Source organism: Bombina bombina, chromosome 4 (assembly GCF_027579735.1).
Source record: "Bombina bombina isolate aBomBom1 chromosome 4, aBomBom1.pri, whole genome shotgun sequence".
NCBI lineage: Eukaryota > Metazoa > Chordata > Amphibia > Anura > Bombinatoridae > Bombina > Bombina bombina.
In genome coordinates, this window is record NC_069502.1 from 771,172,528 (window position 1) to 771,197,684 (window position 25,157).

General features: G+C 40.7%; 1 protein-coding gene across 1 annotated transcript in view; it reads left to right on the top strand.

The window, feature by feature from the left end:
* Positions 1 to 25,157, top strand: part of EGLN1 (egl-9 family hypoxia inducible factor 1) — a 104,474-nt gene that overhangs the window by 54,312 nt on the left and 25,005 nt on the right. Inside the window, exon 2 of the mRNA XM_053711115.1 lies at positions 4,366 to 4,485. Within this exon, the coding sequence (XP_053567090.1) occupies positions 4,366 to 4,485 (120 nt within the window). The remainder of the gene's footprint in view (positions 1 to 4,365; positions 4,486 to 25,157) is intronic.

Genomic DNA, 25,157 nt, shown 5'->3' on the forward strand with positions numbered 1-25,157 from the left:
GTTATTATCTTGGAAAGTTTTGTTTTTGGTTGCAATCTCTTCTGCTAGAAGAGTTTCAGAGTTATCTGCTCTGCAGTGTTCTCCTCCATATCTGGTGTTCCATGCAGATAAGGTGGTTTTGCGTACTAAACCTGGTTTTCTTCCGAAAGTTGTTTCTAATAAAAATATTAACCAGGAGATAGTCGTGCCTTCTTTGTGTCCTAATCCAGTTTCAAAGAAGGAATGTTTGTTGCACAACTTGGATGTAGTTCGTGCTCTCAAATTTTACTTAGCAGCTACTAAGGATTTCAGACAAACATCTTCTTTGTTTGTTGTTTATTCTGGTAAAAGGAGAGGTCAAAAAGCAACTTCTACCTCTCTCTCTTTCTGGCTTAAAAGCATTATCCGATTGGCTTATGAGACTGCCGGACGGCAGCCTCCTGAAAGAATCACAGCTCACTCCACTAGGGCTGTGGCTTCCACTTGGGCCTTCAAGAACGAGGCTTCTGTTGATCAGATATGTAAGGCAGCGACTTGGTCTTCACTGCACACTTTTACCAAATTCTACAAATTTGATACTTTTGCTTCTTCTGAGGCTATTTTTGGGAGAAAGGTTTTGCAAGCCGTGGTGCCTTCCATCTAGGCGACCTGATTTGTTCCCTCCCATCATCCGTGTCCTAAAGCTTTGGTATTGGTTCCCACAAGTAAGGATGACGCCGTGGACCGGACACACCTATGTTGGAGAAAACAGAATTTATGCTTACCTGATAAATTACTTTCTCCAACGGTGTGTCCGGTCCACGGCCCGCCCTGGTTTTTGATCAGGTCTGTTGAATTATTTTCTCTAACTACAGTCACCACGGTATCATATGATTTCTCCTATGCATATTCCTCCTTTACGTCGGTCGAATGACTGGGGAAGGCGGAGCCTAGGGGGGATCATGTGACCAGCTTTGCTGGGCTCTTTGCCATTTCCTGTTGGGGAAGAGAATATCCCACAAGTAAGGATGACGCCGTGGACCGGACACACCGTTGGAGAAAGTAATTTATCAGGTAAGCATAAATTCTGTTTTTATATACATAGTATTGATGCTATTTTTGCCTCCTTTTAGTCTTGGGTGCTGCCATGTTGAAATCTATCATTTATTTAATTCTAGTGCTGACCTGTTTGCACATGTGCAGCAACTCTCCTTCAGATACCTGCAGTGTAACCTAGGTTCCAAAGTGGCAGCAGCCATGATTATAGTGAGGTTCATGGAAATGTATTTTGTTTAGTGTCCCTTTAAAGGGACATTAAAATACAGTTTATGCACCTCCCTCTAATTATGTCTGTTACCATTTTGGAACCTAGGTTACACTGCAGGTGTTCTGTCAAACTCCAAGATTACGTAACTTCCGGTGATTTTTCCATTTTCACTATCTGTTTTTGCCTCTGTCTGGGGGGCACACTGCCGATCCTCTGGAATCCACCCCAAGTAAACTTTGGGGAATTAAGTTTATAGGAGGGGCTTCGTCACCCTTGAACCCCCCAGGAGGAGGGAATATAGATCGTAAAGATAGGCAATTACAGTCCCATCTGATTGGCCCGTGTCTCAGTGAGGGACAGGATGCACAACCAATCAGATGTATGGATTCATCGGAAGAGTTTTCGATCCTTTGGAGTTTTCGATAGAACACAGGTATCTGAAGGACATTTGCTGCACATGTGCAAAGACATCAGCACTGGAATGTAGTGTAAGATAGATTTCAACATGGCAGAACCCATGACTAGATGGAGCCATGAAATAACCAAATTACTATGCTTATAAAATATATTTAGTGTTTAAGGTCCCTTTAAAGGGATAGGAAAGTCAAAATTAAACTTGCATGATTCAGATAGAGCATGTCATTTGAAGACACTTTTAAATTCACTTCTATTTTCAAATGTGTTTCGTTCTCTTGGTATCCCTTGTTGAAAAATAATACGCACATATCCTACACTAGTGGGCGCTAGCTGCTGATTGGTGCTTGCACACATTTTTCTCTTGTGATTGGCTAACTAGATATGTTCAGATAGCTGCCAGTAGTACAATGCTGTTCCTTCAGCAATGGGTAACAAGAGAACAAAGCAAATTTGATAACAGAAGTAAATTGGAAAGTTGTTTATAACTGTATGTTCTATCCAAATCATGAAAGAAAATGTTGGGGTTTCCTGTCACTTTTAACCCCTTGGCGACCAAGGATGTACAGGGTACGTCCTGCAAAAACCAGTCGTTAAAACCCCTGAGGACGTACAGGGTACATCCTTGGTCATTAAGTGATGTAAGCAATAGTGATCGCTTCCAGACGGTTTCAGGGTATTGCAGCGATACCTCGATATTGAGGCATTGTGCAATTCTCTCTGGTAAGCAACCAATGCAGCGAGGGCCACTCGGTGGCCTTCTCTCCACCGGCCAGCGATGGTGCTGATCGTTGGTGGTGTGGGAGGGATAGGAGGGAGCCGGGTGGGCGGCCCATCGCTTGAGGGGGCGGGAGCGGGTGGAACCACTTACACTAGGGAAAAAAGTGAGAAGGAGGGAGAGGGGGATAATAGTTTAGTAAAATTATCTGGAAGGGGGTAGGGTGGTAGGGGAATGAGGGGGGGGCAGCTACACTATGGAAAATATATATATAAAACAAATAAAAGCAAAAAAAATATAGACAGCTGCCAGTACATAACATGGTGGCTAATAGGTAGAGGGAGGAGGGTTAGAGAGCTGTTTGGGGGGGGGGTCAGGAAGGTTGGGAGGCAAGGGAGGTAAGGGGCAGAATATATATATATATATATATATATATATATATATATATATATATATATATATATATATATATATATATATATATATATATATATATATATATATATATATATACTTTTATTTTTGTGATGGCAGACTTCCTGCCAGTACTTAAGATGAGGGTGACCTTTGGGGGTGGGGGAGGGAAGAGAGCTGTTTTAGGGGAGTCAGGGAGGTAGCTTGTAACCCTACAAGCTACCCAATTAACCCCTTCACTGCTGGGCATAATAAAAGTGTGGTGTGCAGCAGCCTTCTAATTACCAAAAAGCAATGCCAAAGCCATATATATCTGCTATTTCTGAACAAAGGGGATCCCAGAGAAGCATTTACAACCATCAATGCTATAATTGCACAAGCTGTTTGTAAATAATTTCAGTGAGAAACCTAAAGTTTCTTTTTAAAAAAAATATTATTTGATCGCATTTGGCGGTGAAATGGTGGCATGAAATATACCAAAATGGGCCTAGATTAATACTTTGTTGTCTACTAAAAAAAAAAATATATATACATGTGAAGGGTTACTCAGGGATTCCTGACAGATATCAGTGTTACAATGTAACTTTCGCTAATTTAAAAAAAAAAAAAAAAAAAAATGGTTTGGAAATAGCAAAGTGCTACTTGTATTTGTTGCCCTATAACTTGCAAAAAAAGCAAAGAACATGTAAACAGTGGGTATTTCTAAACTCAGGACAAAATTTAGAAACTATTTAGCATGGGAGTTTTTCGGTGGTTGTAGATGCGTAAGAGATTTTGGGGGTCAAAGTTAGAAAAAGTGTTTTTTTTCCAATTTTTTCATCAAATTTTATTAAAAAAATTATAGTAAATTATATATGATGAAAATAATGGTATCTTTAGAAAGTCCATTTAATGGCGAGAGAAACGGTATATAATATGTGTGGGTACAGTAAATGAGTACGAGGAAAATTATAGCTAAACACAAACACCGCAGAAATGTAAAAACAGCCCTGGTCCCTAACGGTATGAAAATTGAAAAATGGTCTGGTCACTAAGGGGTTAGGTTGCATGTCTAAAATGCATGATAAACATTACATATTATTTTTTTGGCTTTTCTGTCATCTCCATTTTCTAATGTATAAGCTTTAACTATTGTGTAAGCTTTAACTTAGAGAAGATATTCTTCTCAGAGAAGATTTGTTGAGATATCTGTATTTTTCAAAATGTATGAGTAAGAGGCCATGTTTGTCACGAAACATGAACGTAAGACATATTTGTATTGCATCCATATGCTTTTTTTTAATGAGCATTAATTACCGATTTGTTTTTTATAATTACTTCATTTGAGTGTGACTGTTTTTTTACTATTTGCTTTGACTGGCAGTCCGTTCCGTGGCAAAGGCACGCACCACTGAAGCAGTATGGGAAATGTAGTCCCTTTTCCCTTTACCGATTAGAACGTGGGAGAACTTTGGAGTGGTAGGCCTTTGTCCATATGCTTAAACCTAAAAGGTCAAAGATCATAGTAATTCTTTAATTATAGGTATTATATTTATTGTGAAAATGTATGTATACATTATATGTAAATCACAAACCATTATCTTTGTTTTTACAGGCAATGGTAGCTTGTTACCCAGGAAAAGGAACAGGATATGTACGGCATGTTGACAATCCGAATGGCGATGGCAGATGTGTCACTTGTATATACTACCTAAATAAAGATTGGGACGCAAAGGTACATTAAACTTTAGCATTTATAAAGTTACTTCCAAATTTTAGTTAATGCTCTTTGCACGATGTTTAGATTTGAATCCTATTACAGGTATACCTCACTCAAACAGCGGGTTAGGGACCGGAGCCCGCTGTAAAGTAAAAAACAGCCTTAAATGGCCATGATACCCAAATGTTGAAGCACTTGAAAGTGATGCAGCATAGCTGTAAAAAGCGGACTAGAAAATATCACCTGAGCATCTCTATGTAAAAAAGAAAGATATTTTACCTCAAAAGTTCCTCAGTAGCCACATCCCATTGTAAAGGACTTCTAAGCAGCATATCAGTATGTCTGTCCCGGGACAGCTAAGGGATTGAGCCTTGTGCACTCTCATCTTATTTGCCTATTCAGTTTAAGGAAGTTTACTATGAAATATCATGAGAGTTAAGTCAAATCTCATGAGATCACAGTAAAAGAGTTCATGACCTCAGCACTGTTGATGCTGAATGGCTGCTGTTCATTTCTTCCTCTTTTTTTTTTTTTTTTTTTTTTTTTTTACTTGCAGCTGGGCAGCAGCTGAGTATAACTTTTTACACAGCACTTACTCTGCTGAGCTGAGGAGATTGTGAGGTAAAATATCTTCCTTTTTTACATAAAAATGCTTATGTGATATTTTCCTGTCAGCTTTGTACAGTTATACTGCATTAGGTTCAAGTGATTTAGTATATGAGTATTATGTCCCTTTAAAGTGAAACAACGTGGTTTTAGCTTTCTTTTCATTTGCCAGTGTGTTTAAAAACTTGAAAAAACGTTTGAACTAACATATATTAGGGGTGCAATAACGCTACATTTAGTTTAACACTAGCACAGCACAGTTTTCAATTCGTATTCAATAAAAACTGTATCTGTAAAATAGTGACAATTACTGTAGTAAAATTTGCCAGACTACAACACTGAGACACAGATTGCAATGTAATTCTGTAAACAGAGTGAACTGCGCATAACAAAATGGTGCCAGTCACTTTTCTCGCAATCTCACAATGAGTTCAGCACTGTTTCAAAAAGTGAAGCGCTGTAAAGTGAGGTATACCTGTATTTACATTTAGTCTGTATTTTTATTACTACTAGGGTAATACTTTAGTATTTACATGCGTTTGATAGGAAGACTGTAAACGACTGCAGTGGAGCATTCTATTCCAATTTATCTTTTATCTGTTTGTTTTATTTCCCAACAAAAGTATTCATTTTAGAAACACACTGACTTTCTAGTCATCTTCCTTATTTTCTGTTATAGTGAACTGAAGTGCTGTACTTCAACATTTTTTTCTACAAAGATATCAGGTTACAATTCACACCCCTGTGCTAAGCTGATTTAGAGCTTTTGTTTACTGCTTACATTTAAACATTATTGTAACTCATATTTCAGTGATTAACCCACACAAGTAATATCTAGTTTTTTTCAACAGTTTTTTTTTACCTTGTTTTTTATAAGCGGTCCCAGCAGGTTCAAAATATGCTGAATGAGACAGAGGGCTCTTACAGGTTTTTAGGGATTATAAAATAAACTAAAGGGACTATTTTTGTGCCAATGCAGAAATATATCACTTCTTTGCCAGGTGATCAATGTTACCACAATGATAACATGGCTCTACACACAAAATTTATATATTTATTTAACACCATAACCCATAATGACATATATATACGTTGTGCAGTACTTTGCATATTGTATTGCACAATGTATATATACGTCTGAGCTGCAGGAAGCTCCAGCAGTCTTGGCTGTTAAATTACAGCCGAGAGCTGGAGTTCCTGAGCTCATCGCATCTGTCTTCATATGGAACTGGAGCACGATCGGTGCTCTGGTTCCATATGAGGGTAGATGCCAGATTATTACAGATGGTGACACTGTCTGCAACGATAATTTGCTGGTGCCGGCGGGAGGTGTAGGAGGGAATCCTGAAAGCGGGTTGGCGGTCCAGCAATAAAGGGAGAAAAAAAAAATAAAGGGACAGGGAGGGATAAGTAACAACACTACAGAAAAAGGGTGGGGGCCCTTCCTAACTAATGATCGCCAGAGGGGGTGAGGTGGGGGAACCACTACACTACAGATCAGGTAGGGATCAGGGGGTGGGAAGTGTCAGGAGGGAGGGTAATATCTACACTAAAGCTAAAATTAACCTTACGAGCTACCTGATTGACCCCTTTCACTGCTGAATAATAGAAGTGTGTTGTGCGCAGCTGCAATTAGGGGCCTTCTAATTAGCAAAAATCAATGGCAAAGCCATATATGTCTGCTTTTTCTGAACAAAGGGGATCCCAGAGAAGCTTTTACAACCATTTGTGCCATGATTGCACATGCTGTATGTAAATAATTTCAGTGAGAAATGTTTGTGAAAAAATTAACATTTTCTTTTACATGATCAAATTTGGCGGTGAAATGGTGGCATGAAATATACCAAAATGGGCCTAGATAAAAAAATATAGTTTTGACAGGTAAATTAATAAAAACAAGACTATTTCTGTTTAAATGGAGTGATAGCAAAAATGCTAAAAATTCTCCAGTATTTTGGGCAACTTCTTCTCTGAAAGTCCCGGTAGTGAAGGGGTTAAAGACAGTCAAAATGAAACTGTCCTGATTTAGATAGAACATGTGATTTTAAACAACTGTCCAATTTACTTCTATTATTACATTTGCTTTGTACTCTTGATATTCTTAGTTAAAGGGCCATAATACCCAAATGTTTAAACACTTGAAAGTGATGCAGCATAGCTGTAAAAAGCTGACTAGAAAATATCACCTGAACATCTCTATGTAAAAAAGAAAGATATTTTACCTCAAAAGTTCCTCAGTAGCCACCTCCCATTGTAAAGGATTTCTAAGCAGCATTTTAGTGTGTTTGTCCTGGGACATCTGAAGGGACTAGCATCGTGCACTCTCATATTATTTCACCAATCAGGTAAAAGAAGCTTACTATGAAATCTCATGAGAGTTAAGTCAAATCTCATGAGATCACAGTAAGAGTTCATGACCTCAGCAATGCTGATGCTGATTGGCTGCTGTTCATTTCTTCATTTTTTTTTATTTTTACCTGCAGCTGGGAGCAGCTGAGTATAACTTTTTACACAGAACTTACTCTGCTGAGCTGAGGAGATTGTGAGGTAAAATATCTTCCTTTTTTACATAGAGATGCTCAGGTGAGATTTTCCTGTCAGCTTTTTACAGCTATACTGCATCAATTTCAAGTGATTTAGCATATGAGTATTATGTCCCTTTAAGAGTAAAACTCGGTAGGCTCATAGAAGCTTAGGAGCATGTATAACATTGCTATAAACAATTTACTGCCAGATGACTCGTGCACGCTCCTGAGCGCACCTAGTATTACTTTTTAATAAAGAATACCAGGAGAACTAAGAAAAATGAATAATAAAAGTATATTGGAAAGTTGTTTAAAATGTCATGCTCTATCTAATTCATTTAGGGCCAGATTACAAGTGGAGCGCAAAATATTGCTTATGCAAGCGCGTTTCTTGAGCTCTACTCACTAAAAATGTGCGCTGGTATTACAGGTTAGGTGCAAAGCGAACGCGAGGTCACGTTCGCATTGCAGGGAAGCTTTGTGCTCCGATGAGAACCTAGCATAGCGAAAGGGGTAAGTCGCGCAGTGATGGGCAGCAAATTTAAATATATATGTATATGAATATATACATATATATGTATGTGTCAATAACGTATTAACACATAAATATATATGTATATAAGAACATACATATATATTTACAGGGAACATACAGTTCCCCATAGACCTGGTCACTCAATTTAACCCTCATAACTGTTTCATACAGTAAATATTTTTAAAAAAAAATATTCTACTTTTTTTTATTTTAATAAACTACACTACACTATATTTTGGGGGCAATTGAAGGACATTTAGATCTGATCTTTGGTTAATTTTCGGACTGCTAATTGCTACCGCAAACTACGCGCCCTCATAAATGGGTGAATTTGCCCAATTACGGGCGTGCAATAAATTAGCGCTCTACTTGTAATCTACTCCTTAATGCTAATTTTGACTTTACTGCCCCTATAAAAGAGAGACTTGGGTATCTCTATACATTTTTTGTTTTTTGTTCTGAAGCTCATAAAGACTTGGTCCCCAGCAAAACACTGTGCTGTGCTTTTAGATTTTTCTTTTTGAAAGAGCAGTCCTATCTTTTACAAAAGAGGGGTCTTAAAGGGATAGTAAACCCCAACATATTGTTTTATCATTCAGATAGAACATACAATTTTAAACAACTTTCCAATTTAATTCTATTATCCAATTTTGTTTCATTCTCTTGTTATCCATTGCTGAAGGGACAGCATTGCACTACTGACAGGAAGCTGAAAATATCTATTTAGCCAATCACAAGAGACAAATGTGTGCAGGCACCAATTAGCAGCAGCTCCCACTAGTGTATAATATGTGCATATTCATTTTTTAACAAGGGATATTAAGAGAACGAAGCACATTTAAAATCAGAAGTCAATTTAAAAGTGTCTTAAAATGACCTGCTCTATCTGAATCATGCAAGTTTAATTTTAACTTTCCCATACCTTTAATAAGGGTCTGTGTCTAGTAAAGGAGATGATGCTCCCTTCCCTGCAAGACACTCCCATGTTCTCCCCTTTCTGACATCGCCACACATGCTTTTGTTGATGTCATATAAATGTTTAGTTATCTTATGCATCATGATACAACTTTGCAATATATGTTCCTTATTTATTTTATACCCTTTCATGTAATTTAGCTTTGAAAATGTAACACTTTCTTCTTCTCAGAACTGCTGACTTATCAAGGCTAACTCTGCTACATATCTGCCCCTAATTGGCTTTATCAGGTAACAACTGCAAAACAATGTACTTTTATAGTAAGTTATGACAGCCTTGTTGTCTGTTGACTAAAGCCCAGATTGACCCCTCCAAATAAGGCAAATTATGGATGGAGTTAGGCTATTGAAAAGCAATTCCTTTCAGATGATACCATGCATTTTAGCTTTAATCTGTACAAAATTGACACCGATCTGAACCATACCCTAAAGACAATATTGTTAAAGGAACACTAGAGTCAAAATTAAACTTTCATGATTTAGATAAAGCATGAAATAAAAAAACAACTTTCTAAACCGCTTCATTCTCTCTCCTTTGTTGAAGGAGCAGCAGAACTACTAGGAATTAGCTGAACACAATGGGTAAGCCAATTAGAAGGGGCATATATGTGCAGCTACCATTCTAACAAATTTGATAATAGAAGTATATTGGAATGTTCTTTAAAATTGCATGGTCTATCTGAATAATGAAAGTTTAATTTTAACTTTTTGTCCATTTTATTACATTGTTTCCCTGCAATTCTGTGTACACAGAATCAACCCCCTTACTAAGGGTCTGATTACAAGTGGAGTGCTAATTAACGATCCCGCGTTAACTGTGAGATAAGTAAGTTTGTTGGGTTGCGCTCGTATTATGAGTTGAAAGCAAGCTGGCTGTGCTTGCACGCTAACCTAACAAGTGCATAAAGCGAAACTTAGCATATCGTGTGCGCAATAACCTATTCTCCCTTAGAAGTCAATGAAGAAAAAAAAATAGAAAAAACCTACTCGTGCGCAAACATCGCATATTCTCAAGTGCGCTAACCCGACATGAAAATATGACTATTTCACATTCATATGTTCTATTTATTCATAAATACATATTTCTTGATATATCTGATGGTATTTTGTTACAATACATATCTATACCATATATTTACACATGATTATATATAGGTATAGATATATACACACACATACAGTATCTCACAAAAGTGAGTACACCCCTCACATTTTTGTAAATATTTTATTATATCTTTTCATGTGACAACACTGAAGAAATGACACTTTGCTACAATGTAAAGTAGTGAGTGTACAGCTTGTATAACATTGTAAATTTGCTGTCCCCTCAAAATAATTCAACACACAGCCAATAATGTCTAAACCATTGGCAACAAAATTGAGTACACCCCTAAGTGGAAATGTCCAAATTGGGCCCAATTAGCCATTTTCCCTCCCCGGTGTCATGTGACTCATTAGTGTTACAAGGTCTCAGGTGTGAATGGGGAGCAGGTGTGTTAAATTTGGTGTTATCGCTCTCACACTCTCTCATACTGCTCACTGGAAGTTCAACATGGCACCACATGGAAAAGAACTCTCTGAGGATCTGAAAAAAAGAATTGTTGCTCTACATAAAGATGGCCTAGGCTATAAGAAGATTGCCAAGACCCTGAAACTGAGCTGCAGCATGGTGGGCAAGACCATACAGCGGTTTCACAGGACAGGTTCCACTCAGAACAGGCCTTGCCATGGTCAACCAAAGAAGTTGAGTGCACGTGCTCAGCGTCATATCCAGAGGTCATATCCAGCATTGCTGCAGGGGTGGGGGGTCAGCCTGTCAGTGCTCAGACCATATGCCGCACACTGCAAGGTCTGCATGGGTAAAGAGCGCCCAGCCCAATCGATACTGCAAGTAGAAGAAAACACAGAGCGCAACCGCAACTCAAGGTAAAAGCATTTAATGTTTGGTATGGCGCTATCAATACAATTGCACTTACAAGATGTTAGTTACAATATCGCCTTTGATAAACAATTCTCCGACTGGACCCAGGCTCTTTGACTCCTGACGTCACTTCCAGTTCTATTGCGTCCAAGCGTCTTGAGAAATTCCGTGTTAATCGGATGAAACGCGTAGACGGAGGACAACATTACAGACTTTGTTCCCACACAAACGAGTTGTTGTTACAGAGACAAACTGCTACCGGTGGTGATATATATCAGCGCTTCTGATTTTTACACAGACGCTTGGACGCAATAGAACTGGAAGTGACGTCAGGAGTTAAAGAGCCTGGGTGCAGTCGGAGAATTGTTTATCAAAGGCGATATTGTTACTAACATCTTGTAAGTGCAATTGTATTGATAGCGCCATACCAAACATTAAATGCTTTTACCTTGCGTTGCGGTTGCTCTCTGTGTTTTCTTCTACTTGCATTAGACAGTGTTATTATGAGTGTAACTATATTTTGTAATGTACTTTTGATGTGTTTTATGCAACTTTTTTGTTTTGCAAAACAGTTAACCAGAGCTCTGTAGTCACATTAATCATTTTAGCATAAATCGTGATTGCGCTTAAACGATCGTGTTTACTTTCAACTCGTAATACCAGCGGTAAGCCCGTAAAGCACAAACTCCCGCAATAAACCCCTTTTCTTCTGTTATGTGTGATCAGTCCACGGGTCATCATTACTTCTGGGATATAACTCCTCCCCAACAGGAAATGCAAGAGGATTCACCCAGCAGAGCTGCATATAGCTCCTCCCCTCTACGTCAGTCCCAGTCATTCTCTTGCACCCAACGACTAGATAGGATGTGTGAGAGGACTATGGTGATTATACTTAGTTTTTATGACTTCAATCAAAAGTTTGTTATTTTAAAATAGCACCGGAGCGTGTTATTACTTCTCTGGCAGAGTTTGAGGAAGAATCTGACAGAGATTTTTACTATGTTTTTAACCGGAGTCGTTAAGATCATATTGCTGTTCTCGACCATCTGAGGGAGGTAAAGGCTTCAGATCAGGGGACAGCGGGCAGATGAATCTGCATTGAGGTATGTGGCAGTTTTTATTTTCTGAATGGAATTGATGAGAAAAGCCTGCCATACCGTTAAAATGACATGTATGTATACACTTCAGTATTCTGGGGATGGTATTTCACCGGAACTACTCTGTTAAAGGTCATTAATCCTTTTAATAACTATTCTCATGTTAAACGTTTTTGCTGGAATGTAGAATCGTTTAACTTTGCTGAGGTACTGTGTGAATAAATATTTGGGCATTATTTTCCACTTGGCAGTTTTTTTTTTTTTTTGCTTTAATTGTGACAGTTTCGTTTCTCTTCACTGCTGTGTGGGAGAGGGAGGGGCCGTTTTTGGCGCTCTTTGCTACGCATCAAAAAATTCCAGTCAGTTACTTTTATATTTCCTGCATGATCCGGTTCATCTCTGACAGATCTCAGGGGTCTTCAAACTTCTTTGAAGGGAGGTAAATTCTCTCAGCAGAGCTGTGAGAATCCTTATAGTGACTGTGAATAAAAACGTTGTTTTATTTTCTTATGTACAAATTTAATTAGTGTTGTTTTTACTAATGGGAACAAACCTTTGCTAAAAGATTGTGTTGTTTTAAAGTTTGATGCTATAACAGTTTTTCAGTTCATTATTTCAACTGTCATTTAATCGTTAGTACCTCTTTGAGGCACAGTGCGTTTTTTGTTGCTAAAAAAGATTATAACCAAGTTGTAAGTTTTTTTGCTAGTGTGTTAAACATGTCTGACTCAGAGGAAGATATCTGTGTCATTTGTTCCAATGCCAAGGTGGAGCCCAATAGAAATTTATGTACTAACTGTATTGATGCTACTTTAAATAAAAGTCAATCTGTACAATGTGAACAAATTTCACCACACTGCGAGGGGAGAGTTATGCCGACTAACTCGCCTCACGCGGCAGTACCTGCATCTCCCGCCCGGGAGGTGCGTGATATTTTGGCGCCTAGTACATCTGGGCGACCATTACAGATAACATTACAAGATATGGCTACTGTTATGACTGAAGTTTTGTCTAAATTACCAGAACTAAGAGGCAAGCGTGATCACTCTGGGGTGAGAACAGAGTGCGCTGACAATGCTAGGGCCATGTCTGATACTGCGTCACAGCTCGCAGAGCATGAGGACGGAGAGCTTCATTCTGTGGGTGACGGTTCTGATCCAAACAGATTGGACTCAGATATTTCAAATTTTAAATTTAAATTGGAGAACCTCCGTGTACTACTAGGGGAGGTCTTAGCAGCTCTCAACGATTGTAACACCGTTGCAATACCAGAGAAACTGTGTAGGTTGGATAAATACTTTGCGGTACCGGCGAGTACTGACGTTTTTCCTATACCTAAGAGACTAACTGAAATTGTTACTAAGGAGTGGGATAGACCCGGTGTGCCGTTCTCACCCCCTCCAATATTTAGAAAGATGTTTCCAATAGACGCCACCACTAGGGACTTATGGCAAACGGTCCCCAAGGTGGAGGGAGCAGTTTCTACTTTAGCTAAGCGTACCACTATCCCGGTGGAGGATAGCTGTGCTTTCTCAGATCCAATGGATAAAAAATTAGAGGGTTACCTTAAGAAAATGTTTGTTCAACAAGGTTTTATATTACAACCCCTTGCATGTATCGCGCCGATTACGGCTGCGGCAGCATTTTGGATTGAGTCGCTTGAAGAGAACCTTAGTTCCTCTACGCTAGACGACATTACGGACAGGCTTAGAGTCCTTAAACTAGCTAATTCTTTCATTTCGGAGGCCGTAGTACATTTAACCAAACTTACGGCTAAGAACTCAGGATTCGCCATACAGGCACGCAGGGCGCTGTGGCTAAAATCCTGGTCAGCTGATGTTACTTCTAAGTCCAAATTACTTAATATACCTTTCAAGGGGCAGTCCTTATTCGGGCCCGGTTTGAAAGAAATTATCGCTGACATTACGGGAGGTAAGGGCCACGCCCTACCTCAGGACAAGGCCAAAGTTAAGGCTAGACAGTCTAATTTTCGTCCCTTTCGGAATTTCAAAACAGGAGCAGCATCAACCTCCACTGCACCAAAACAGGAAGGAGCTGTTGCTCGTTACAGGCAAGGCTGGAAGCCTAACCAGTCCTGGAACAAGAGCAAGCAGGCCAGGAAACCTGCTGCTGCCCCAAAGACAGCATGAACCGAGAGCCCCCGATCCGGGACCGGATCTAGTGGGGGGCAGACTCTCTCTCTTCGCCCAGGCCTGGGCAAGAGATGTTCAGGATCCCTGGGCACTAGAGATCATATCTCAGGGATACCTTCTAGACTTCAAATTATCTCCCCCAAGAGGGAGATTTCATCTGTCAAGGTTGTCAACAAACCAGATAAAGAAAGAAGCGTTTCTACGCTGCGTACAAGATCTGTTAACAATGGGAGTGATCCATCCGGTTCCGCGGTCGGAACTAGGACAAGGGTTCTACTCAAACCTGTTCGTGGTTCCCAAAAAAGAGGGAACTTTCAGGCCAATCTTAGATTTAAAGATTCTAAACAAATTCCTAAGAGTTCCATCGTTCAAAATGGAAACTATTCGGACAATCCTACCCATGATCCAAGAGGGTCAGTACATGACCACAGTGGATTTAAAGGATGCTTACCTTCACATACCGATCCACAAGGATCATCACCGGTATCTAAGGTTTGCCTTCTTAGACAGGCACTACCAGTTTGTAGCTCTCCCATTCGGATTGGCTACGGCTCCAAGAATCTTCACAAAGGTTCTGGGTGCCCTTCTGGCGGTACTAAGACCGCGAGGGATTTCGGTAGCTCCATACCTAGACGACATTCTAATTCAAGCTTCAAGCTTTCAAACTGCCAAGTCTCATACAGAGTTAGTTCTGGCATTTCTAAGGTCGCATGGATGGAAAGTGAACGAAAAGAAGAGTTCTCTTTTTCCTCTCACAAGAGTTCCATTCTTGGGGACTCTTATAGATTCTGTAGAAATGAAGATTTACCTGACAGAGGACAGGTTAACAAAGCTTCAAGATGCATGCCGTGCCCTTCATTCCATTCAACACCCGTCAGTAGCTCAATGTATGGAGGTGATCGGCTTAATGGTAGCGGCAATGGACATAGTACCTTTTGCACGTCTACACCTCAGACCGCTGCAATTGTGCATGCTAGGTCAGTGGAATGGGGATTACTCAGATTTGTCCCCTTCTCTGAATCTGAATCAAGAGACCAGAAATTCTCTTCTATGGTGGCTTCATCGGCCACACCTGTCCAGGGGGATGCCATTCAGCAGGCCAGACTGGACAATTGTAACAACAGACGCCAGCCTACTAGGTTGGGGCGCTGTCTGGAATTCTCTGAAGGCTCAGGGACTATGGAATCAGGAGGAGAGTCTCCTTCCAATAAACATTCTGGAATTGAGAGCAGTTCTCAATGCCCTTCTGGCTTGGCCCCAATTAGCAACTCGGGGGTTCATCAGGTTTCAGTCGGACAACATCACGACTGTAGCTTACATCAACCATCAGGGAGGGACAAGAAGCTCCCTAGCAATGGTGGAAGTATCAAAGATAATTCGCTGGGCAGAGTCACACTCTTGCCACCTGTCAGCAATCCACATCCCGGGAGTGGAGAACTGGGAGGCGGATTTCTTGAGCCGCCAGACTTTTCATCCGGGGGAGTGGGAACTTCATCCGGAGGTCTTTGCCCAAATACTTCGACGTTGGGGCAAACCAGAGATAGATCTCATGGCGTCTCGCCAGAACACCAAACTTCCTCGCTACGGGTCCAGATCCAGGGATCCGGGAGCGGTTCTGATAGATGCTTTGACAGCACCTTGGAAATTCGGGATGGCTTATGTGTTTCCACCCTTCCCGCTGCTTCCTCGATTGATTGCCAAAATCAAACAGGAAAGAGCATCAGTGATTCTAATAGCGCCTGCATGGCCACGCAGGACTTGGTATGCAGATCTAGTGGACATGTCATCCTGTCCGCCTTGGTCTCTACCTCTAAGACAGGACCTTCTGATACAGGGTCCATTCAAACATCAAAATCTAACTTCTCTGAAGCTGACTGCTTGGAAATTGAACGCTTGATTTTATCAAAACGTGGTTTTTCTGAGTCAGTTATTGATACCCTGATACAGGCTAGGAAGCCTGTTACCAGAAAAATTTACCATAAAATATGGCGTAAATACCTATACTGGTGCGAATCCAAACGTTACTCCTGGAGTAAGGTTAGGATCCCTAGGATATTGTCTTTTCTACAAGAAGGGTTAGAAAAGGGTTTATCAGCTAGTTCATTAAAGGGACAGATTTCAGCTCTGTCCATCTTATTACACAGGCGTCTGTCAGAAAATCCAGATGTCCAGGCTTTTTGTCAGGCTTTAGCTAGGATCAAGCCTGTGTTTAAAGCTGTTGCTCCGCCATGGAGTTTAAACTTAGTTCTTAACGTTTTACAGGGTGTTCCGTTTGAACCCCTTCATTCCATTGATATAAAATTGTTATCTTGGAAAGTTCTGTTTTTAATGGCTATTTCCTCGGCTCGAAGAGTCTCTGAGTTATCAGCCTTACATTGTGATTCTCCTTATCTGATTTTTCACTCAGACAAGGTTGTTCTGCGTACTAAACCTGGGTTCTTACCTAAGGTAGTCACTAACAGGAATATCAATCAAGAGATTGTTGTTCCATCCTTGTGTCCAAATCCTTCTTCAAAGAAGGAACGTCTTCTACACAATCTAGATGTAGTTCGTGCCCTCAAGTTCTACTTGCAGGCAACTAAAGATTTTCGCCAAACTTCTTCCCTGTTTGTCGTTTATTCTGGACAGAGGAGAGGTCAAAAAGCTTCCGCTACCTCTCTCTCTTTTTGGCTTCGTAGCATAATACGCTTAGCCTATGAGACTGCTGGACAGCAGCCTCCTGAAAGAATTACAGCTCACTCCACTAGAGCTGTGGCTTCCACTTGGGCTTTTAAGAATGAGGCCTCTGTTGAACAGATTTGCAAGGCTGCAACTTGGTCTTCGCTTCATACTTTTTCCAAATTTTACAAATTTGATACTTTTGCTTCTTCGGAGGCTATTTTTGGGAGAAAGGTTCTTCAGGCAGTGGTTCCTTCTGTATAATGAGCCTGCCTATCCCTCCCGTCATCCGTGTACTTTTGCTTTGGTATTGGTATCCCAGAAGTAATGATGACCCGTGGACTGATCACACATAACAGAAGAAAACATAATTTATGCTTACCTGATAAATTCCTTTCTTCTGTTGTGTGATCAGTCCACGGCCCGCCCTGTTTTAAGGCAGGTAAATATCTTTTAAATTATACTCCAGTCACCACTTCACCCTTGGTTACTCCTTTCTCGTTGATTCTTGGTCGAATGACTGGGACTGACGTAGAGGGGAGGAGCTATATGCAGCTCTGCTGGGTGAATCCTCTTGCATTTCCTGTTGGGGAGGAGTTATATCCCAGAAGTAATGATGACCCGTGGACTGATCACACAACAGAAGAAAGGAATTTATCAGGTAAGCATAAATTATGTTTTCTCTTGTAAGGTGTATCCAGTCCACGGATCATCCATTACTTGTGGGATATTCTCATTCCCAACAGAAAGTTGCAAGAGGACACCCACAGCAGAGCTGTAATATAGCTCCTCCCCTAACTGTCATAGCCAGTCATTCTCTTGCAACTCTCAACAAGATAGGATGTTGTAGGAGAGAGTGGTTAAATATAGTTAATTTTCTTCAATCAAAAGTTTGTTAATTTTAAATAGTACCGGAGTTGTGCTATTTTATCTCAGACAGTAAATAGAAGAAGAATCTGCCTGAGGTTTCTATGATCTTAGCAGGTTGTAACTAAGATCCATTGCTATTCTCACATATGTCTGAGGGGATTACACAGATGAGGTAACTTCAGCGAGAGAATGGCGTGTAGTTTATTCTGCTATCAGGTATGTGCAGTTATAATTTTTTCTAGAGATGGAAAACACTAGAAAATGCTGCTGATACCGGATTAATGTAAGTTAAGCCTGAATACAGTGATGTAATAACGACTGGTATCATGCTTACTCCCAGGGGTAATACCCTTTTGATATTGCAATATAAACGTTTGCTGGCATGTTTAATCGTTTTTATATATGCATTGGTGATAAAACTTTATTGGGGCCTAGTTTTTTCCACATGGCTGGCTTAAATTTTGACTAGAAACAGTTTTACTGAGGCTTTCCACTGTTATAGTATAAAAGTTACAGTTGGTGCAGTTAAAATTACAAACTGTGACATCCAGCTTCCCTCAGGAGTCCCCTGTATGCTATAGGACATCTCTAAAGGGCTCAAAGGCTTTCCAAAGTCGTTTATTGGCGAAGGTAGGACCACAGCTTGCTTTGGCAGTTGGTTGTGACTGTTAAAAAAAAAAAAAAAAAAAAAGTTTTTTGAACTAAGGGGTTAATCATCCATTTGCAAGTGGATGCAATGCTCTGCTAGCCTATTACATACACTGTAAAAATTTCGTTTGATTTACTGCATTTTTTCACTGTTTTTCAAATTCTGACAAAATTTGTTTCTCTTAAAGGCCCAGTACCGTTTTTTATATTTGCTTGTTAACTTGATTTAAAGTGTTTTCCAAGCTTGCTAGTCTCATTGCTAGTCTGTATAAACATGTCTGACATAGAAGAAACTCCTTGTTCATTATGTTTAAAAGCCATGGTGGAACCCCCTCTTAGAATGTGTACCAAATTTACTGATTTCATTTTATGCAATAAAGATCATATTCTGTTTTTAAAAATATTATCACCAGAGGAATCTGACGAGGGGAAAGTTATGCCGACTAACTCTCCCCACGTGTCAGACCCTTTGACTCCCGCCCAAGGGACTCACGCTCAAATGGCGCCAAGTACATCTAGGGCGCCCATAGCGTTTACTTTACAAGACATGGCGGCAGTCATGGATAATACACTGTCAGCGGTATTAGCCAGACTACCTGAACTTAGAGGTTAGCGAGATAGCTCTGGGGTGAGACAAAATGCAGAGCATACTGACGCTTTAAGAACCATGTCTGATACTGCCTCACAATATGCAGAAGCTGAGGAAGGAGAGCTTCAGTCAGTGGGTGATGTTAATGACTCAGGAAAGATACCTGATTCTAATATTTCTACATTTAAATTTAAGCTTGAACACCTCCGCGTGTTACTTAGGGAGGTTTTAGCTGCTCTGAATGACTGTGATACCATTGCAGTGCCAGAGAAATTTTGTAGACTGGATAAATGCTTTGCAGTACCGGTGTGTACTGATGTTTTTCCAATACCTAAAAGGTTTACAGAAATTATTAATAAGGAATGGGATAGACCAGGTGTGCCGTTCTCTTCCCCTCCTATTTTTAGAAAAATGTTTTCCAATAGACGCCACCACACGGGACTTATGGCAGACAGTCCCTAAGGTGGAGGGAGCAGTTTCTACTCTAGCAAAGCGTACTACTATCCCTGTCGAGGACAGTTGTGCTTTTTTAGAGCCAATGGATCAAAAATTAGAAGGTTACCTTAAGAAAATATTTATTTAACAAGGTTTTATCCTACAGCCCATTGCATGCATTGCCCCTGTCACTGCTGCTGCGGCGTACTGGTTTGAGTCTCTGGAAGAGGCTTTACAGGTAGAGACTCCATTGGATGACATACTTGGCAAACTTAGAGCACTTAAGCTAGCCAATTATTTTATTTCTGATGCCATTGTTCATTTGAATAAACTAACGGCTAAGAATTCTGGTTTTGCTATACAGGCGCGCAGAGCGCTATGGCTTAAATCATGGTCAGCAACCGTGTCTTTAAAATCTAAGCTACTTAACATTCCCTTCAAGGGGCAGACCCTATTCGGGCCTGGTTTGAAGGAGATTATTGCTGATATCACGGGAGGAAAAGGTTGTGCCCTTCCTCAGGACAGGTCCAAATCTAGGGCCAAACAGTCTAATTTTCGTGCCTTTCGAAACTTCAAGGCAGGTGCGGCATCAACTTCCTCTAATAATAAACAAGAGGGAACTTTTGCTCAATCCAAGACGGTCTGGAGACCAAACCAGACTTGGAAAAAAGGTAAGCAGGTCAAAAAGTCTGCTGCTGCCTCTAAGACAGCATGAAGGAACGACCCCCTATCCGGTAACGGATCTAGTAGGGGGCAGACTTTCACTCTTCGCCCAGGCGTGGGCAAGAGATGTTCAGGATCCCTGGGCATTGGAAATTATATCCCAGGGATATCTTCTGGACTTCAAAGCTTCCCCCCCCAAAAGGGAGATTTCACCTTTCACAATTATCTGCAAACCAGATAAAGAGTGAGGCATTCTTACACTGTGTACGAGACCTCCTAGTTATGGGAGTGATCCATCCAGTTCCAAAGGAGGAACAGGAACAGGGTTTTTCCTCAAATCTGTTTGTGGTTCCCAAAAAAGAGGGAACCTTCAGACCGATTTTGGATCTAAAGATCTTAAACAAATTCCTCAAAGTTCCATCGTTCAAGATGGAAACTATTCGTACCATCCTACCACTGATCCAGGAGGGTCAATATATGACTACAGTGGATCTAAAGGATTCTTATCTTCACATTCCGATACACAAAGATCATCATCGGTTTCTCAGGTTTGCCTTTCAAGACAGGCATTACCAGTTGTAGCTCTTCCCTTTGGATTAGCTACAGCCCCAAGAATCTTTACAAAGGTTCTAGGGTCGCTTTTGGCGGTCCTAAGGCCGCGGGGCATAGCAGTAGCCCCTTATTTAGACGACATCCTGATACAGGCGTCAAACTTCCAAATTGCCAAGTCTCATACGGACGTAGTACTGGCATTTCTGAGGTCGCATGGGTGGAAAGTGATCGAGGAAAAGTGTTCTCTATCCCCACTCACAAGAGTTTCCTTTCTAGGGACTCTGATAGATTCTGTAGAAATGAAAATTTACCTTGACGGAGTCCAGGTTATCAAAGCTTCTAAATTCCTGTCGGGTTCTTCAATCCATTCCGCGCCCTTTGGTGGCTCAGTATATGGAAGTAATCGGCTTAATGGTAGCGGCAATGGACATAGTGCCGTTTGCACGCTTACATCTCAGACCGCTGCAACTATGCAGGCTCAGTCAGTGGAGCGGGGATTACACAGATTTGGCCCCTCAACTGAATCTGGACCAAGAGACCAGGGATCCTCTTCCCTGGTGGCTATCTCGGGTCCATCTGTCCAAAGGTATGACCTTCGCAGGCCAGATTGGACTATTGTAACAACAAATGCCAGCCTTCTAGGTTGGGGTGCAGTCTGGAACTCCCTGAAGGCTCAGGGATCGTGGACTCAGGAGGAGTCTCTCCTTCCAATAAATATTCTGGAACTAAGAGCGATATTCAAGGCTCTTCAGGTTTGGCCTCAGTTAGCAACTCTGAGGTACATCAGATTTCAGTCGGTCAACATCACGACTGTAGCTTACATCAACCATCGAGGGGGAACAAGAAGTTCCCTAGAGATGTTAGAAGTTTCAAAAATAATTCACTGGGCAGAGATTCACTCTTGCCACCTATCAGCTATCCATATCCCAGGTGTAGAGCACTGGGAGGCGGATTTTCTAAGTCGTCAGACTTTTCATCCGGGAGAGTGGGTATTTGCACAACTGATTCTCCGTTGGGGCAAACCAGAACTGGATCTCATGGCGTCTCGCCAGAACGCCAAGCTTCCGTGTTACGGATCCAGGTCCAGGGATCCCAAGGCGACACTGATAGATACTCTAGCAGCGCCCTGGTCTTTCAACCTGGCTTATGTGTTTCCACCGTTTCCTCTGCTCCCTCGACTGATTGCCAAGATCAAGCAGGAGAGAGCATCTGTGATTCTGATAGCACCTGCGTGGCCACGCAGGACCTGGTATGCAGATCTAGTGGACATGTCATCCTTTCCACCATGGTCTCTGCCTCTGAGACAGGACCTTCTACTTCAGGGTCCTTTCAACCATCCAAATCTAATTTCTCTGAGGCTGACTGCCTGGAGATTGAATGCTTGATTTTATCAAAGCGTGGCTTCTCCGAGTCAGTTATTGATACCTTAATACAGGCACGAAAGCCTGTCACCAGGAAAATTTACCATAAGGTATGGCGTAGATATCTTTATTGGTGTGAATCCAAGGGTTACTCATGGAGTAAGGTCAGGATTCCTAGGATTTTATCTTTTCTCCAAGAAGGTTTGGAAAAAGGATTGTCAGCTAGTTTCTTAAAGGGACAGATTTTTGCTCTGTCTATTCTTTTGCACTAGCGTCTGGCAGATGTTCCAGACGTTCAGGCATTTTGTCAGGCTTTAGTTTGAATCAAGCCTGTGTTTAAACCTGTTGGTCCACCATGGAGATTAAACTTGGTTCTTAAGGTTCTTCAAGGAGTTCCGTTTGAACCTCTTCATTCCATAGATATCAAACTTTTATCTTGGAAAGTTCTTTTTTTTTTTTTTTTTTTTTTTTTTGGTAGCTATTTCCTCGGCTCGTAGAGTCTCTGAGCTATCTGCCTTACAATGTGATTCTCCTTATCTGATTTTTCATACGGATAAGGTAGTCCTGCGTACCAAACCTGGGTTCTTACCTAAGTCCTGCGAGCGGCGAAGCCGGGGTAGGCTCGGGGGCCGCGGGGAGCTCGCTACCTTTTACGGCCACCGGGGGGCGCCACTTCTGGGGCGGCGGTTCCCCTCAGCCTCCCGGGGACCCGTCCTCCGAGCGGGGAAGCCGGGGTAGGCTCGGGGGCCCGGAGGGGGCTCACTAAGGTGGTATCTAACAAGAATATCAATCAAGAGATTGTGGTTCCATCCTTGTGTTACACAATCTGGACGTGGTCCGTGCTTTAAAGTTTTACTTACAAGCTACTAAAGATTTTCGTCAAACATCTGCTTTGTTTGTTGTCTACTCTGGACAGAGGAGAGGTCAAAAGGCTTTGGCAACCTCTTTTTCTTTTTGGCTAAGAAGCTTAATCCGCTTAGCCTATGAGACTGCTGGACAGCAGCCTCCTGAAAGGATTACAGCTCATTCCACTAGAGCTGTGGCTTCCACTTGGGCCTTTAAAAATGAGGCTTCTGTTGAACAGATTTGCAACTTTTGCTTCTTCGGAAGCTATATTTGGGAGAGAGGTTTTACAGGCAGTGGTTCCTTCCATTTAAGTTCCTGCCTTGTCCCTCCCTTCATCCGTGTACTTTAGCTTTGGTATTGGTATCCCACAAGTAATGGATGATCCGTGGACTGGATACACCTTACAAGAGAAAACACAATTTATGCTTACCTGATAAATTTATTTCTCTTGTGGTGTATCCAGTCCACGGCCCGCCCTGTCATTTTAAGGCAGGTAATTTTTAAATTTAAACTACAGTAACCACTACACCCTATGGTTCCTCCTTTCTCGGCTTGTTTTCGGTCGAATGACTGGCTATGACAGGGGAGGAGCTATATTACAGCTCTGCTGTGGGTGTCCTCTTGCAACTTCCTGTTGGGAATGAGAATATCCCACAAGTAATGGATGATCCATGGACTGGATACACCACAAGAGAAATAAATTTATCAGGTAAGCATCATATTGTGTTATTTCTCGCACATAACTGTTACCGCACCACTCGTAATGTGACCCTAAGTGTCAAGAAGCTCAATGAAAAGAGGATTGTCTGAAGTGGAATATGACCTAAATTTGATGATGGAGGGACAAGCAGTAAAAACTGTTTAAGTGATGGTAAATTCAAGCATTTAAAAAAACGCTAAGATTTACTATGACTAAAAATAAGGTGGACTTTCATTGATCACTTCGTAAAGAAAAAGTGCTAAACTCATCCTTTCTGTGCTGCGGCTCTACGGTAAAGTCATCACATCTGGCCGCCCACAGCACAGCGCTCTTTTTTCAATGAGGTAACGTTTCTACCTCTAATAGCTAGAGTCATGTGACAGTTGGTTTAGAGGTGGAAAGTCACCTCATTTGTAAAGAGCGATGTGTCATGGGCAGCCGAAGCAGCTGACTTTAGCGAGTAGCCGTAGCACAGCTGGGTTGAATTTAGCACATTTTTTTACTAGGTGATCACTAAAAGTCCACTTTATTTTTAGTGATGGTAAATCCTAGTGTTTTTTAAACGATCGGATTTACCATCACTTTAAATTGCTATTAAAAAGGTAATGATTATTTTTCTCTTTGCAATAAAGTACAGCTGAACTAATAGCTTACCGCCCAATAATTGCATAATTATCAATAGTATATAACTAAATCAGTAATTTTCTGATAAAACTGGAAAAATAATCGAAATAGTTGTTGTTCTAAAAATAAAACCTTTATGTAGAAAACCATGATTTAAATTGAGTCTTACTGACTAGTGATTCAAATTGTGATTTAAATCCTGATTTAAATTTGATTTATTTAAATTAAATCCACCCTGCTGTAAATATAACATGCTCTAACAAATTGGAACTTGTCGTTTTTTTCTGTTATGGGTGTTCATTAATTGCATTTCATGTAACTACAGCAATTTATAGAAAAAATACAATGTCCCCTGCATTTGGTACAAAATGTATATGCTTTGCCTAGATTGTCGAGTACAAAACTTTCTACTTGTTCCTAACCATAATACCTCTATTGTTTTATGTGCTTGACGCCAGTATGTGATACAAGAGTGCTGAGATGTATGTGAGCTGTATTTGTCTATATGACCTTATCTACATTTTCCTGATTAGTTCAGGAATTTTTTACTTCCCTTTGTATATTTAAACTATTTGCATGAACATTTCTTCTCATGCTTATTTTTTTGAAAAGCACATCATATAATAAAATATGTCTTCCCCCATAAGAACTACTATACAGCAATATTTCAATTACAGATTTTCATTAAGCAAAGTTAATTTTGTTTTGCAATTTCTTGAATTTAAATTGCAGTGGGCCTTGACCCCACAAGTTGTTAATATTCCCGGCCTACTTTAATAAAACCCAATTCCACCCAAGACACAAAAAACCAATATGGATAAATAAGTCTGGCCAGAGCCTGTTTATTGAACTATAAACCATTTACAAAATGTAATATAAAATAGTGTACTATAAAACCGTTAAACAGTCAACTAGGTTCCTCTTTGGTT